Genomic DNA, 15,858 nt, shown 5'->3' with positions numbered 1-15,858 from the left:
GGTTGTGATGAAAAACACTACCCAAAGATTTTTTTTTAAGTCATTAAATACCCTAACTTTTGTTTGCCTTAGCTACGTGGCTGCCACAACCCAATAGGGTTTAGAACCTACAGCTCTGGGGTAAATCAGGTTTCAGTTTTCCCCTCAGGGGAGCAGGGAATGGGGGAAGGGAGAGGGCTGGAGAGCAGAGGAAACGGAATTCCCTATCTTCAAATCACTGGAGAGGGAACTAGAGGAATTCTACAGTACACTGTTTTTTCTTCTAAGTATTTCTGTGAGGTCAGCAGTAAGTGGAAGCATCTCCATATTTCAATAGATGCTAAGATGCACATTTTTTTTCACATTCTATGTGTTTTCCAAATAGCAATTTAATAGAAGTATTCTAGTTTAATGAGAAGTCCTCTTTCTTTTTAATGATACATAAAATCATTCCATGTCTTACAGGAGGTAGTGCTTTAGATTTAATGAAATGCAATAGATTTCATCTGTCTGCCCCCTCCCGGTTTATGATTAGAAGAAAGGGGTTTCTTGATACCGTGGAACATGGTCGGCTGTGCAGCCATGGACACAAATGAGCACCTTGCCATTGGAAATGCCTGTATCGGCACTGTCACGCCCTTGTGACTCGACAGCCTGATGTTCATGCACAGTGCGGGCACTTCTGGTTCCTCAGGAAATGTCAAACTGATACACGTCGTGGCTTCAGGGGGGGTGTCAAGATCCTGGGCTGCCACCCTGACGCCCACTGAAGACTAAGCCCGCCTGGGCGCTGCAAATTTGCCGCTTTGACTCGCCCCTCCTCCCTCTACACCTGCTAACACCCTCAGGTCCACAGGAAAGAAGATGCCCTACAAGCTCGCCTCTTCCTCTCCTACCTCCATTTCTTGCCTGTCTTGAATATCTCTTCCTTTTAGTGAGACCTGGATTCCTCCCAGGCCAATATTCCTTTATTATTGATGAAACATAACATAAAAGTAATTTAGGTAATGGCTTGTAGAGAAAACAGGCAACCTAGCTTCTTGAGACTGCAACTCGTGACCCCAATAGGCAAAGTCTTTGAGTTGGATGGAGTCTGCCAGATTGGATCATTGTAACCTCAGAAGAGGAGTGCCTTATTTTCTCTAAAGCTTCAATTATTTCCCAACTCTTGAAGATATACGGCCCTACAATATATTTCCTTTTGCTTCCACATATTTACTCTTTCTCTCTCTTTTGCCTCCTACCCACCCATCTATCTTCAAATGAGGCCTGACACCCTGATTTTAAAAAGCAAGCACATAGGCTTCCGGCCAAGAAGGCGAAGTAGATAAACATTGCGCTCACCTCCCCCAATGCTACATCAAAATGACAACCAGGTTATGGAACAATCACCCTTAAGAACCACAGAAAGACTAGCCGAACAGAACTCCTATAACTAAGGATATGAAGAAGCCACATTGAGACTGGTAGGAGGGGTAGAGACACAAATGAACTGGCCCTACACTCACAAGTGGCTGTTGAGAATTGGGAGGGATATCTTGGCTGTGCAGGTCCCCACTGAAGAAACGGGTCCCAGCCCCATACTGGGCTCCTCAGCCCAGAGCATCAGTGGCTGTGAAAATCAGCAGGGACTTAGTCCTGGTGAGATGAAGGGCTGCTGTAGACCCATCCTCCTAAAGGTCCTGAGCACAGACTCACTCACAAACACTGGCCCTCAGCTCCAGTGGAGGGACAGCACAGATTGCAGGCACAGGCAGGCACCCAGCCTGAGTCTCTGTTAGCCTGATAACACTCTCACCCCACCCTGGTGATTCCCTGCCCCACCCACTCCATGTGGAGCCTCTTTCAGAGGCCAACCTACACAAGAAGTCAGCCTGGGCCAGTGCTTTGAGCTTTCCTGGAATCTCTCCAAGGTTCACAAAGCCAAAACAAGCAGCAACTGGCTGTATCTCCTGCTAAGTGGCCCCCAGTCCAGCCTAGTGGAAGCCGCCTCGGTTCACAACATAACCACTCCTAGATGCCTCCAAGCCCAGCACAGGCAGCTACCAACCGAAGATCACTTTGTAGGGCCTACCATAGTTAATGCCCCGGCCAGACACAGGCAGTGGCTGACCTTGGCCTGCACCAGAACCTGCCCCAAGAGGTCCCAGAATGAACACACCCAGTGGCCAGCTTCAGACCACACCAGGAACACCACCTGATTAGTGCCACAAATGACACACCCAAAGGGTGAACTCAGCAAGCACCTGAGGCCTGCTAAAACAAATAGTGTTCTGTGGGGTGATCCCTTACAGAACAGTTTGCCTGCTAAAGTCACAGCCAGTCCTCACAGCCCGTCAGCTTGAGGGTCAAGCCCACCACTGAGGTGCCAACAGAATATAAAGGCTCAATGACAGCAGGACACACACAGCCCACACAAGGACACCTCTGGAACACCCAGCTCAGGTGAACAGGAAGATTGGGCCACTAGGCTCCACCGGACACCTACAATATGAGGCTACTCCGACAAGACGGACATAGCTGATCTACGTAATACATAAAAACAAATAGAAAGGCAGCCAAAACGAGGAAACAAAGAAACATCCCAAGTGAAAGAACAGAACAAAACTCCAAAAGAAGTATGTAAGCCAAAACCGGTTTGGCTTAGTGGATAGAGTGTCGGCCTGCGGACTGAAAGGTCCCAGGTTCAATTCCGGTCAAGGGCATGTACCTTGGTTGCGGGCACATCCCTGGTGGGAGATGTGCAGGAGGCAGCTGATCGATGTTTCTCTCTCATCCATGTTTCTAACTCCCTATCCCTCTCCCTTCCTCTCTGTAAAAAATCAGTAAAATATATTTTTTTTAAAAAGAAGTATGTAAAATGGAGGAAAGCAGTCTATCAGATGCAGACTTCAAAAAGTTGGTTATAAGGATGCTCAATTAAGTTAGGGGGAAAATAGACTATCTACATGACAACTTCAACAAAGAGAGGAAACATTAAAAAGAAGATAGAGCCCAGCCGATGTCAACCTATGAGCCAGGAGAGCACAGTTAGATTCCCGGTCAGGGCATATGCCGGGTTGCGGGCTCAATCTCCAGTGTGGGGCATGTAGGAGGCAGCCAATCAATGATTCTCTCTCATTGATGTTTCTATCTCTCTCTCCCTCTCCCTTCCTCCCTGAAAACAATAAAAATATATTTTTTAAAAAGGAGATAGAAAACATTTAAAAAAGTCAAATAAAGAATACAATAATGGAAATGAACAATACATGAGATGAAATCAATAGCAGACTACAGGAAGCAGAGGCTCGCATCAGTGATTTGGAAGACAAGGTAGAGAAAAACACCCAATTGGAACAGCAAAAGGAAAAAAGAATTTTAAAAACTGAGGATAGTTTAAGGGACCTCAGGGACAATGTCAAGCATAACAACATTCGCATCATACAGGCACCTCAAACAGAAGAGCAAGGTGAAAAAGGAAGAGGAAGAGGAAGAAGAGGAGGAGGAGGAAAAAGAGAAGAAAGGAGAGATAAAAATATATAAGAAAATATCCAAAGAAAAAAATTCTTATTGACAAAGGCAAATACATAATAAAAGCAGTGGATCAACCAACATTAAACTTAGTACAAAGGGTAAAAGGCACAAGTAGGATCATCATGTGTAATTACAACAGCAAATTAAGGGGTACCCACAAACACACAAAAGAAGTAAAGAAACAATGACAAAAACATAAAGATGGAGAGGGCGAGTTAAGCGACCATCGACTTAAAACAGACTGTTATAAACATAGCTTGGTATATATGAAGCCCATGGTAAACACAAACCAAAATTATATAAGACATATACAAGAAATAAAATGAAAGGAATCCAAACACAACACAGCACAATAGAGAGTCAACAACATACAAGAGAGCAAGAAAATAAGAAAGGAACAGAGAACTACAAAAATAATAGAAAATAATTAATAAAATGGCAATAACTACATACCTATCAATAATTACTTTAAACTTAAATGGATCAAGTGCTCCAGTCAAGACAAATGGACATATATATATAATGAAATATTACTTGGCCATAAAAAAGAATGAAGTCTTATCATTTTAACAACATGGATGGACCTAGAGGGTACTATGCTAAGTGAAATAAGTCAGAGAAAGACAAATGCCATATGATTTCACTTACATATGGAATCTAAAGAACAATATAAATGAGCAAACAAACCAGAAACAGATTCATAGATACAGAGAACATTTTGATGGTTGCCAGATGGTAGGAGGTTGGGGGGCTGGGAGAAAAAGGTAAAGGGATTAAGAAGTACAAACTGGCAGTTACAAAACAGTTATGAGGCTATAAAGTACAGCCTAGGAAATACAGTTGATAATATTGTAATAACTATACATGGTGTTGGGTGGGTACAAGACTTACTGGGGGAATCACTTTGTAAGTTATATAAATGTGTCTAACCACTATGCTATACAGCTGAAACTAGTACAATATTGAAAGTCAACTGTAATTGAAAAACAACAAAAACATTTAACTAAAAAAGAGTAAACACATGAAAACTTTGTTCAACTCTGTGTCCCCCTCAGCTATAGTTAAATCTCTTTGATTCTTTTTGTGAAAAGGTCTTAAAAGATTGGTCTTCAAGCCCTCACTCTATGACCTCATCCCCCATCCTTTGCAATTAATTCTGTATCATCACTATTTCAGTAATATTGTCTTTTTAGTCAACTAATAACCTCCTCAACAAATCCAATGGTGTTACCTTTGATTTTCCCACAGCATTTGAAAGTGTTGGCCATTCTCTCTGACTTTCAGTTCTGTTTTTCTCCTGACACCTTCAAATAATAGTGCTCTCTTACTGGCCTCCCTCCTCCACCTGCCCCCCAGCAGTAGGTAACTCCTAGGCTCAGTTCTTAGACCCACGCTCTCTCCCTAGTCCTTCCTCTCCTCGGAGAAGTCATCTATTCACAGTTTCAGTGACTACTTTTAAGAGGATGACTCACCATGTGCAGGTCCAGCTCTGACTTATTCCTCAGGCTCCCTCCTGGTTTCTAAGATTTCAATACTTTAGTTCTTTACCCAACTGTGTTCTTTGTCATCACAACTCTGTATCTTTGCTTAAATAGTTTCCCTAACCAGGAATGGTCTCCCTGTTTCTCTCTGCCTATTTCAACCCCCATTACTCCTTTAAGCTTTAGCTCAAGTTCAAACATCTTCCTAAAGTCTTTTCCAATAACTCAGGTCAAACTGAGCTCCCCCACCCCTTTCTAATTGCCCATAGCAGTTACTGTCTATGTTATATACTTGTGTACTTTATTTAATTATTCATATTTTTCCCTTTTGTCTCTTTATCTGTAAATGCCTATGTGTATGTGTATGTGTGGAGTGGGGAGGGAGTTAGGTATCCTTTTTAGGATATCCCCAGTGCTTGGTACAGTGCTAAGTATAATAACAAGTTAATGAATGCCTATTGAACTGAGTTCAGAGGGGATGTGGAATCAATGTGCAGGTCTGATGGTGATGGTGATGATGATGATGATGATGATGATTGCAGTTCATGTTTATTTAGCATGTACTATGTGCAAGACTCTATTGCACTACTATTCCAATTACTTGTTTTTCTATAAACTCACTTAAGCTTCATAATACTATCATATAGGTATATTATCTGGTTTTATTGATGAGGAAACTGCAGCACAGGAAGATGAAATAATTTAAACAGGTATAGGATGGTCCTAAACACCTAAGACATTTAGTGTCCCAAGTCTTTGCCTTCTAAACACGAGTAGTCCCCTGCACCCTGCCATTGTGAAAACCAAAAGATACCTTCACCCACTTCAAAATGCCAGGGCTGGTCTGGGCTAGACAAATGCCAGCCCCTCCCCCACCACCACCACAAACACACACACACCCAGGAGCCTACTACATACCAACTGGCACCATCAGTAGTCCCTGTAGCTATGATTTAAACGAGATGACCCCTATCCCAGACTTCACGATTGCTGTTGGACCAGGGATGTGTACCTAATCAATGAATGGTTAATTATTATGGTGAGGCCTAAGAAATTCAAGCTGAGTCAATTACACTTGCTCTCCTGGGAATTTGAATAAAGAACTATCAGGCAGATCAGATTGGAAGAGAAGCAGAAACTGCAAGAATGCCCCAACAGAGTATTGGGACAACTAGGGTTATGTGTAATCTAAGTGAAATGGGATTGGAAAGTATGAGACTACAGGGAAAGGGAACTCAGCAGAAAGCAGTCACAGCTGGAGGCCAGAGAAGCCTGGCAGATGTTCACAACTTCTGGGATTGGGAAGACAGAGTTTGAAATTCGAGTTCCCCAAGTTAGGAGGTTCAGTAAACACTTCAAATTTTCCACCAAGACCTCAGAAGAGCTGCACCTGTGAGTACGCATCACTGCCCAGGGCCAGGGGTCACACCCTAGGACTAAGGACAAAATCCTAACAGACATGCACTAACAGTGTCAAAATGGAGACCTCCAGGGAAGAATGAACTGAACTGGTAAGACAGGTGAAGGAAAAGACAAATCCTGGTAGAACAGACCTGGTCTCTAGCCCAGAGGCAGGCTGGGGTCAGCCACAAAACAGCTCTTTGTTTCTCAGGTGGAATAAGGGGGAGAGTGAAAGAGGAGGAATGGACAGGGCATTCCACTTGGAAAATTATACCTGCAAACAGGGTTGGGGGGCAGGTGCCCAGTGGGGGCTCAATGAGGAACTTGGGAGGGGACCATGCAAGGACAGGGGCAACTTGTAAGTGGAAAGGAAAAGACAAAAGGTGGGTCATGAAAGACAAAGAGTCATAATTTATGAATACCTGCTATGTTCCAGACATATGATTAAGAGTTTTATTCAGATGATCTCATCATGAGACAGTATTATTTCTTTATTTTACAAATAAAGAATCCAAAACTCAGAGAGGTTCAGTAGTTCCCATCTAAAGTTACACTATTAGTAAATGGTAGAGCTAGGATTTGAACACCAGGTAGGCAAGAGACTCCAACACTGGCTTCCTCTCCGTAATGACGTGTTGTGACTGTGTAACGTCAGGCAGGGCAATGGCGCATGTGCTGTAAGACCACTAGCAGAGAATGATAGAGAGCACACAGACTCTGGTAAAAAAACAAGAGTCTGTTGCAGGTTAAAGAAGATAAAGGTATGAAAAGGAGTGTGGCCCTAGCTGGTTTGACTCAGTGGATAGAGTGTCGGCCTGCGGAATGAAGGGTCCCAGGTTCGATTCCGGGCAAATGCCTGGGTTACAGGCTCAATCCCCAGTAGGGGGCGTGCAGGAGGCAGCTGATCAATGATTCTCTCTCATCATTGATGTTTCTATTTCTCCCTCTCCCTTCCTCTCTGAAATCGATATAGTTAAAATTGTGTCAATTGAGCTAAATATGAACATATATCAAAAGTTAAGTCCTCAAATATAAAGAGAGAACTGCAAAAATAGAAATGATCGAGGTGGAACTGAGCTAGTTTCGGAGATCATAGGCCACTTTGCAACACTCGAGAGGAGGGCTTGACTCCTAAGTCAAACAATAAACACACTTTGATTACAGTTAGGAGGCCTAATACAATAAGGAACTAAAGATGGGAAACAAAGTTCACCTAAGGAACAGCTGTGGGGGAGGGGAACAGGAAAGACACAGAAACCAACACCAGGAATCATAGAATCAGACTTTCTTTTGAGCTGGAAGTAATCTGAAAGTCTTCCAATCCCTATCATTTCAGAGCAAAAATGCACCTAGAAAAAAATGGCTAAATACCTGGCCTCCCAACGAAAGCCAGGTTTGGTTTCACTTTTATCTGTATAAATAAAGACAGAGAGCCTGCTCTGTCCACAATGGTGCCCTGGAAATTCAAGTTAAGTCAAGCCTATGTTAGGAGACCATGGGATAAACCGCTGGCAGTTCCAGGGACCTAGCTTTTCAGTCTTCGATGGCCCCTACCACCAGTCAACCAGTGAGCCTGTTCTGCAGGAAACTTTCCACTGAGGAGAAAGGTATGAGATAGATTTCTCAGATGGTTCACAGTTTCTGACTCTAACCCTTATCCCCTGGTCATTACCAGGACTACCCCAAATAGGCCAGAAAGTCTGCTTAGCATGAGAGTAACATACATCATCAAAGTAAAGGTTTATCAGGGAGTCCAGTAACTGCAAAACCAACAACAGCAAAAATACATAAATAAAAATCAACGTAGTTCATTTCAGAGAACTGGAAGAAGACAAACTGGCAAGAAAGAAAGAACCTCTGCGTAACATGACTCTTAATGTCCTTCGTTTAAGGCTCAGGGAGATGAAATAATTTGAATACCTAACTTGTACAAAGCAAAGAAGAATATAAACAATCTTCTGAATTCCACAGGAGTTTTAGTGCTCATCATTCACTTAAGATTCCTGAATGTCAAGGAACGAATAATTTATAAAACAAAGTTAAGTCTTCTTTCCCACCAATGTCTAAAGAAGCGTAGAGATTCAGAGAAAGAACATGTCAGAAAAGTAAATTTGTGCTCGGTGCCTATTAATGCATTTGCCATCCCCATGAGACAAAAATCGTAAAGTAAGAATGGAAAGATATTTGGGGTTAGAGATGAACTGACTGAACCAAGTAGAGTAAAGGAAAGTTCCTATGAGAGCACTGTCTGACTTAATTAAAGCCATGTTACATGTCTATAGCACTACATAAATTCTTGCTCTAAAGGGGAGGGTGGGAGGAAGGGAGAGAGATCTACCAAAAAACTTGTATGCATGCATATAAGCCTAACCAATGGGCACAGACACCAGGAGGGTGAGGGCATGAGTGGGGGTTGGGGGTTGGGAGGCAATGGGGGGATAAGGACACATATGCAATACCTTAATCAATAAAGAGAGAAAAAATAATTAAAAAGTGCCTCCCAAAGGAATTAAATCTCTAAGGTTGCTCCCACTCAAGATACACTTAAGAACTCTGGAAGCACAGGTTCCTTAAGCACACAAGTGTCCTCGTTATAACCACCCCTTTTCATCTATTTTCATGCTTTATATACTTCGAAGAAGACTGCGTTCTTACCTTGGGTTCTCTTCCTGTTTTGCACAAATTCTGAGTGTCTCAGGGTGCTGGGTGCTGTGCGACGGAAGCAACTATTCCTTTTCCAAGTTTCTGGGCCATTTACATTTCTCTCTTCCTCTAAGTGCCGGGTGTTATTCTCTAGTGGGGAGCCCTGAGGAACGCCACAGTGATGGTCTCCTTGGCTTCCCCTAGTCTGTGGAGTCCACAGCATATCCGGGGTGATCCTGCTCCCAAATGCCATGTTTCCTGGTCTGTCAATGCCATTACACTCCAAATTCTTCATCTGATGGGGAGCATCTGTTCCCCTGTAATTCCGAAGTTCATACTCACAGTTTTCAAATAAAGACTCATCGACTTTATTTTCTGTCTCAGAATTACTCTGATCCAGGGCATGAGTCTTTGCTTTGGGGTAGATTTTATCATTTTGATAAACATTCCTGTCCCCTTCATAGTATTTGACCAATTCCTTACCTTCATTGACACCACTCAAATCCACAGACTGAGCATTAGTGTAATTCCCAGCAACATGATATAAATCATTGAGGTCACTATAATAAATATCAGTTTCTTTACAATCCTCAAGATTATAATTAAAATTCCTGTGGTCCTTATACCAGTTTTGAGATTGACCAAAATTCCCCAAAGAGTCATCCAAACCCCTGTAGCCAGTCCGTTGGTCAGTTTCTTTAGAGTCCTGGGCACTGTAATTCAGATTCTTACAATGTACGTAGCCGTTTGTCTCTCCATGTCCCCCAGCTTTCCAGGTTACGTCTGGGCTTCCAGTTCCAGGGCTCGGGTTTCCATAATCCACATTTTCTGATTTCCAATAACCATCACAACCTCGAGTTCCACTTGTGTGGTGCATATAGTCCTTTCCACTTCCTTTTGCTTCCTCGTAGTCCATATAGCTTGCTTCACTCTGCTCAAAGTCCCAGTATCCACAATGCCTTTTTCTGTAGGGCCGATTCCGCCTGGTGGGCTGGTACCTGGAATCCAAGTCATCTTCTCTGTAACGCCCATCCAGCCCTGTGAGGTCGCTTTTCTGTAGATTCCTGCAATCTTCGTACTCCCAGCTGGAGCCCCAGTGTCCTTTCTTCTCCGTTTCTCTTTCTTTCCTAACCTCATGGGTTTCACACATGTTCAGTGCGCTTAAAGACACAAGTTTCACTTCTCTCTTCCATGGGCCTGGGTTGGGCTGAAACGTGGACAGGTAGTTTAGCCTAAGGCTGTATCTGTGCTTCTCAAAATGTCTCCCAAAGCTGTAGAGTCACTCTTCTTGCTGCTCCCGCTGGAGCACGGAGACATGTGGAGTTATTTCAACCTCGGATCCAATCAGCGAGCGGCTATATCTTTCCCCACGGAGACCAGGAGATAATTAGTAACTAGCATTCATGTGATTGGAGTTGGCAGCCTTGTTTGGTGTTTCCCTCAAGCTGGTCAAACTGGCTTGGCTACTTTATGAATTAGAAGCATTTTCCAGCTCTAAAGGTTTTGCAGAAAAAGCAGTGGGAAAGAGAAACAGCCCCCTTTAAGAGCCCCAGGTAAGGTCATATATCAGTCTCATCTGCCTCTTTAATCCTTTAGTAATCAACCAGGGGCATGAATACATGCTTTCATGTGCAGCTCAAATTGGACCTCAACCTCTGTCCTCCCAGTTCAGCTTTCTAATCATGGGACATCTGAAACTCTGGGACTCCCTTCCCTTTAACTAGAGGCAGAGCCCTTCCTCCTTTGAGAGCTCTGTTTTATGGGATTCAAGTTACCCACCAGTTAGTTTACACTCAAATCACAAGCTGTTTAAGCTCCTGCCTGCCAACACACTGGACATCCCACTGAAGGAAGAACAAGCACTCCCTTCTACTCGGATCTGTGGTTTGGGTAATTTTATAGTGTGACACTCTTTGCCAGAAGAAGACAGTTATGTATGCTCACACTTTCCTTGATACTTGTCATGCCAGAGAAGCATCAAAAGCACACATTTCCCAACTCTCTTTTCCAACTAATTCATACAACATATTTACGACCCGGATGGAGAATGAGACTAGAAGTCAGAAAGTGGGATACAAAAATACCCGTTTGACTTTCATCAACATTAGAGAGATACCTCATATGTGTGAGGCGGTGCGGAAGAGAAAAGGATGACCTAGTTAGTCCATGCCTCTTAGAATGCAGGAGCAACACACCATAAAGCAGGGGTCCTCAAACTTTTTAAACAGGGGCCAGTTCACTGTCCCTCAGACCGTTGGAGGGCCGGACTATAGTTCAAAAAAAAACTATGAACAAATTCCTATGCACACTGCACATATCTTATTTTGAAGTAAAAAAAGAAAACGGGAACAAATACAATATTTGTATTTGCATGTGGCCCGCGGGCCGTAGTTTGAGAACCCCTGCCATAAAGTAAGACTCAATGTGATAAGTGCTGTAATAAACACCAACGGCAAAGGCAACAAAGCAAAGTCCCGGATGGGCCAACTGGAGGGTGCATGAAGTGGTGGCCTTTGAACAGTGCCTTCTGTCATAAGCAGGATTTCCATAGACTTTCTACATACGGAGAACCAGGAAATGGGAAACAGTTTGAAGGCCGTATGTGTGCCTACTGTTCTATTAGTCACGCCTTTTGGATTCTCTACTAACAGTTACTGAATGAACCTGCAGATTGTCAAATCTTCTGATTTTCTTTCAAAGTCTTTTTGTTCATTTGTTCTGTTCCTTTACACCTTTCAAACCAACAGCAGTAGCAGCAACAGCTTCCATGCTGTGAGTGCATATTATGTGCTAAGGTCAGGGCTACAGCTTGGAAGTTGAAATGAATTTTCTTTGATCTTCTCCACCCTGCATAAAGGGTCTCATATTATCCTTATTTTACCTCAGCTAAAGAATCTTTGGGAGTTTGAATAACCTGTCCAAGATCATAAAATCTAACACAAGGTAGGGCCACAATTTGAATCCAGATCTATTTGACTTCATGGCCCTAGCCTAGACCAACCTTGTCAAACTCAAAGGCTAACACGGGCCAAATAAACGAGGCATGTGGCTGGCCTGTGGGCCGCAAGTTTGACATGCTTGCCCTAGACCAGTGGTCAGCAAACTGCGGCTCACAAGCCACATGCGGCTCTTTGGCCCCTTGAGTGTGGCTCTTCCACAAAATACCGATGTCTGCACATGGGCCACGAAGTTTCAATCGCACTGTATGTGCGTGCCCGCACGTGGTATTTTGTGGAAGAGTCACACTCAAGGGGCCAAAGAGCCGCATGTGGCCCGCAAGCCGCAGTTCGCCGACCACTGCCCTAGACTATCTCAAATTATAGTAAAACCTTAATTTCCCTTAAGACAAGTAAACAAATAAACTCTATCATGGGCCATTATTTCTGAGGCAAGTTTGCCACACCCCTGCCTCTCTTGATTCCTCATCACCCAACCACAAGGAGCGCCTAGAGCAGTGATGGCGAACCTTTTGAGCTCGGCGTTGTCAGCATTTTGAAAAACCCTAACTTAACTCTGGTGCCATGTCACATACAGAAATTTTTTGATATTTGCAACCGTAGTAAAACAAAGACTTATATTTTTGACATTTACTTTATATATTTAAATGCCATTTAACAAAGAAAAATCAACCAAAAAAATGAGCTCGCGTGTCACCTCTGACATGCGTGTCATAGGTTCGCCATCACTGGCCTAGACCTACACAGTAACAAAGATTCATCATCTAAAACCTATTGCCTAACCCCAATAAAGATTTTTATTTGGTTCACCAAACCAACAGGATGGCAACATCATTTGAGAGGACAGCTTTTGCCCTGAGTTATACAGAGTAACAGTATAAGCTCAATTTCTGCTAATAATCAACTTGTGGCTACGTTTCACTTCTCTGGCTATCAGTTTCCTTACACGTGAAATGAGAAAGCTAACAGTTTCTCTGCCATTTTAGATCTAAAATTCTATGGTCTTACTTATTTCTGGATATAGAGTACAAGTAAAGATTAATTGTTCCCTGTTATGGAAAACAAAGTTCCCTTTAGCAATTTAGTATCTCTGATAAAGCTAACATGATAAGAAACACACCTAGTAAGTCAACAATAAGAAGAGATAAAAAGAGAGGATAAATTATAGGTAAGGAAGGACGGTAGTTATAAAATGACCAAGCAGAAGACATTACATGAAGCTAAAAGAAATGATCTTTGGTTAAGTGGAGAGCGAATAGCTGGTTACAATACAGAATACCCCGCCGCCCCCTTTCCTTTTCTAAATCCTGTTGCCAGAGTTGCATAAAGATGTAAACTGCCCAGCTTTACCACCACATTACTAAAACCCAGAACTAACCAAATCTGTGGATGGATTGCTATTTTCATGTGACAAATCTTGTGTGCAAAGCAATGTGGCGGCCTTTTACATAGTGCTAGAAGCAGCAGGATTTAGAGCAGGGGTGGGCAAACTTTTTGACTCGAGGGCCACAATGGGTTCTTAAACTGGAACAAAAGCATGGATGAAGTGTTTGTGTGAACTAATATAAATTCAAGTAAACATCATTACATAAAAGGGTACGGTCTTTTTTTCAATAGTTTTATTCATTTCAAATGGGCCGGATCCTGCCACAGGCCGTAGTTTGCCCACGGCTGATTTAGAGGGAGAGAGAAAGGAGGGAGGAGGGAGAGGAAAGGTTAAGGAAGAAAAGGGAGGTGATAGTAAACCAGCAAGGACAGGTAATTCCCTAAATTCTTGTTAATGTCTCTATACCTGCCTGTGGGGGTTTAAAGCTAGTCACGCCAAGATGTGCTTCTGTGGTGTGTGGATTGTTTTGAACTAAAGTCAACTGTAGCCGAGGGCTCAGGAAAAACTTCCCCATCAGAGGTAACCTCTTTTGACTCTGGAGAAGGACAAACTTCTATTCACTTAACAACTGTTCTTATCATTCTCCTCTTGTCATTCTTAGATGGCCCTCTGAAGCCCTTAAGGTACCTTACCCCATCCCTAGCTCACAATGTACCCATGTTCCCTTTCTGTCTCTGAACCTCTCATGCAAATGGGGTCTCTGACTCTCTCATGGATGTGGGGTTCCCATACACCCAGGGTGGGGTGAAAGTAGGTGTACAGTTGTGAGCATTAAATTTGGTTATTTTCTCTTGCTAACCTGTCACATATCTATTTGATCATTAGGCCAGAGGAAAGAACCCTGAGGGCAGTTTCTCCTCCCTCACACGCCCATGACCTTCCTCCAATCTGATGATCCCTCCTCACTTTCTAAGACTCTAAGACTGTGACTCCTAGAGGTCTTGCTATTTTCCAGAGAACTGCGAGTATCTCTCACCTTACCCGGGCTACGTTACAGCCAGGGGCACCTAAGTACTGGATGTGTTCTGCGAAATACATCATCGGGTGATTCTGTCCTGGTGTGAACATCAGAGAGTGCACTTACACAAACCTAGATGGTACAGCTACTGCTGGAATTGTATGTGCCACAGTTTTATATATGACTGGCAGCCCAGTAGGTTTGTTTATACCAGCAAAGCCCTGACAGTGGGCTATTCTTTTTGTAATGCAAGTGCCCGACTTAAGCTTTGATTGCTGAGGCATCCACTTCAAAGAAGCATCCATTCCAAAGACAGCCATCTGGAATAAACACAGGGCCAGCTACAGAGGAGATCAAGGCTCAGGCCACCTCTCCCACTGAGACCCCTTTGTTTTAGAGATCTTCGTTGATATGATAACTGACACTTTGGTCCACTTGTTTTCTCTTCCTGCAATTTAAATTCTCACCAATAAAGAGTGAGCCTGCAGGCCCTAAGGGCCCTCCCTGTCCCTCAACCCCAATAAAAGCAGACCCCTAGGCCAACTTTCTCTCTCGCCTCCACCTCTGTGTGCTCACTGGTATGCACCCAGGGCATGTACCCTGATCAGAAATCAAACCACTGACCTCTTGGTTCATGGGTTGATGCTCAACCACTGAGCCACACCAGCCAGCCTCTATACTTTTTTTTTTAGTAATCTTACTAAAAGTCATGGTTTTAAATAATGTCTATGTGCTGTCAAAGTCAAAAAGTTTGCCCACCCCTGCTCTAGCCCTAACCTCTCCCCTGAACTCTGGGCCTATATATCAAACTGTCTAATCAATACTTCTACCTGGATGTCTTATGAGCAACCCAATATAATCAAAACTGAGCTGTCCCATCTCTTCAACCAACCAATACCTCCTGCAGTTCTTGATATTAATTGAGAAATTACTGGAAACTCCAATCCTTCCAGTTGATCATCCTCAGGGTCATTATTATATACAGTGTGTCATTATTATATATAGTGTGTGTGTGTGTGTGTGTGTGTGTGTGTGTGTGTCCTAGATAATAAAAGGCTAATATGCAAATAGATCAAACAGGGGAACAACCAGAACAACCAAACAACCGGTCACTATGATGTGCGCTGACCACCAGGGGGTGTGCGTGGAATATGGCAGGCATCCGCTGCTGTAAGATGATGAAGCAGGTGAGCAGGGGCGCCAGACCAAGGCGGGGCACCGGTCACAGTCATCGGGGAGAGCCTCTGGTAGTTACTGAAAATTCTTTGCTCCCGTGCACGCGGTCCCACCTGGTGCTTGCACCTGCTGCCAGTGCCAGCCCCGCTCGCACCTGCTGTCGGTGCTTGGTGCCATCCGCAGATGTGAGCGGCAGCTGCCGGCCCCAATCCCCCCTCAGGGCTTCTCCACCTCCCTGTTCCTGAGAGGAGATCGGGGCCAGCAGCCGCCTCTTGCACCCACTGCCGGTGACAGCCCCGCTCGCACCCACTGCCAGTGCCAGAGCTGCCACCTGCACCCACTGCCAGTGCTGGCCCCGCTGTG

At 43.8% G+C, this 15,858-nt stretch overlaps 1 protein-coding gene across 2 annotated transcripts in view; it reads right to left on the bottom strand.

Annotated features, from left to right (window-relative positions):
• Window positions 1-15,858, bottom strand: part of DNMBP (dynamin binding protein) — an 86,698-nt gene that overhangs the window by 33,142 nt on the left and 37,698 nt on the right. The window contains exon 1 of one of the 2 annotated variants that reach the window (XM_006756564.2): window positions 9,030-10,357. The exons of the other annotated variant lie outside the window; for it this stretch is intronic. Coding sequence (XP_006756627.1) covers window positions 9,030-10,167 — 1,138 coding nt within the window. The 5' untranslated portion in view covers window positions 10,168-10,357. Of the gene's footprint in view, window positions 1-9,029; window positions 10,358-15,858 lie in introns of those variants that run through there. 2 annotated transcript variants of the gene reach the window in all.

The sequence above is a fragment of the Myotis davidii genome, unplaced genomic scaffold (assembly GCF_000327345.1).
Source record: "Myotis davidii unplaced genomic scaffold, ASM32734v1 scaffold332, whole genome shotgun sequence".
Lineage (NCBI taxonomy): Eukaryota > Metazoa > Chordata > Mammalia > Chiroptera > Vespertilionidae > Myotis > Myotis davidii.
The sequence above is the reverse complement of the archived record's forward strand: the minus strand, read 5'-3'. Positions and strand labels throughout refer to the sequence as shown.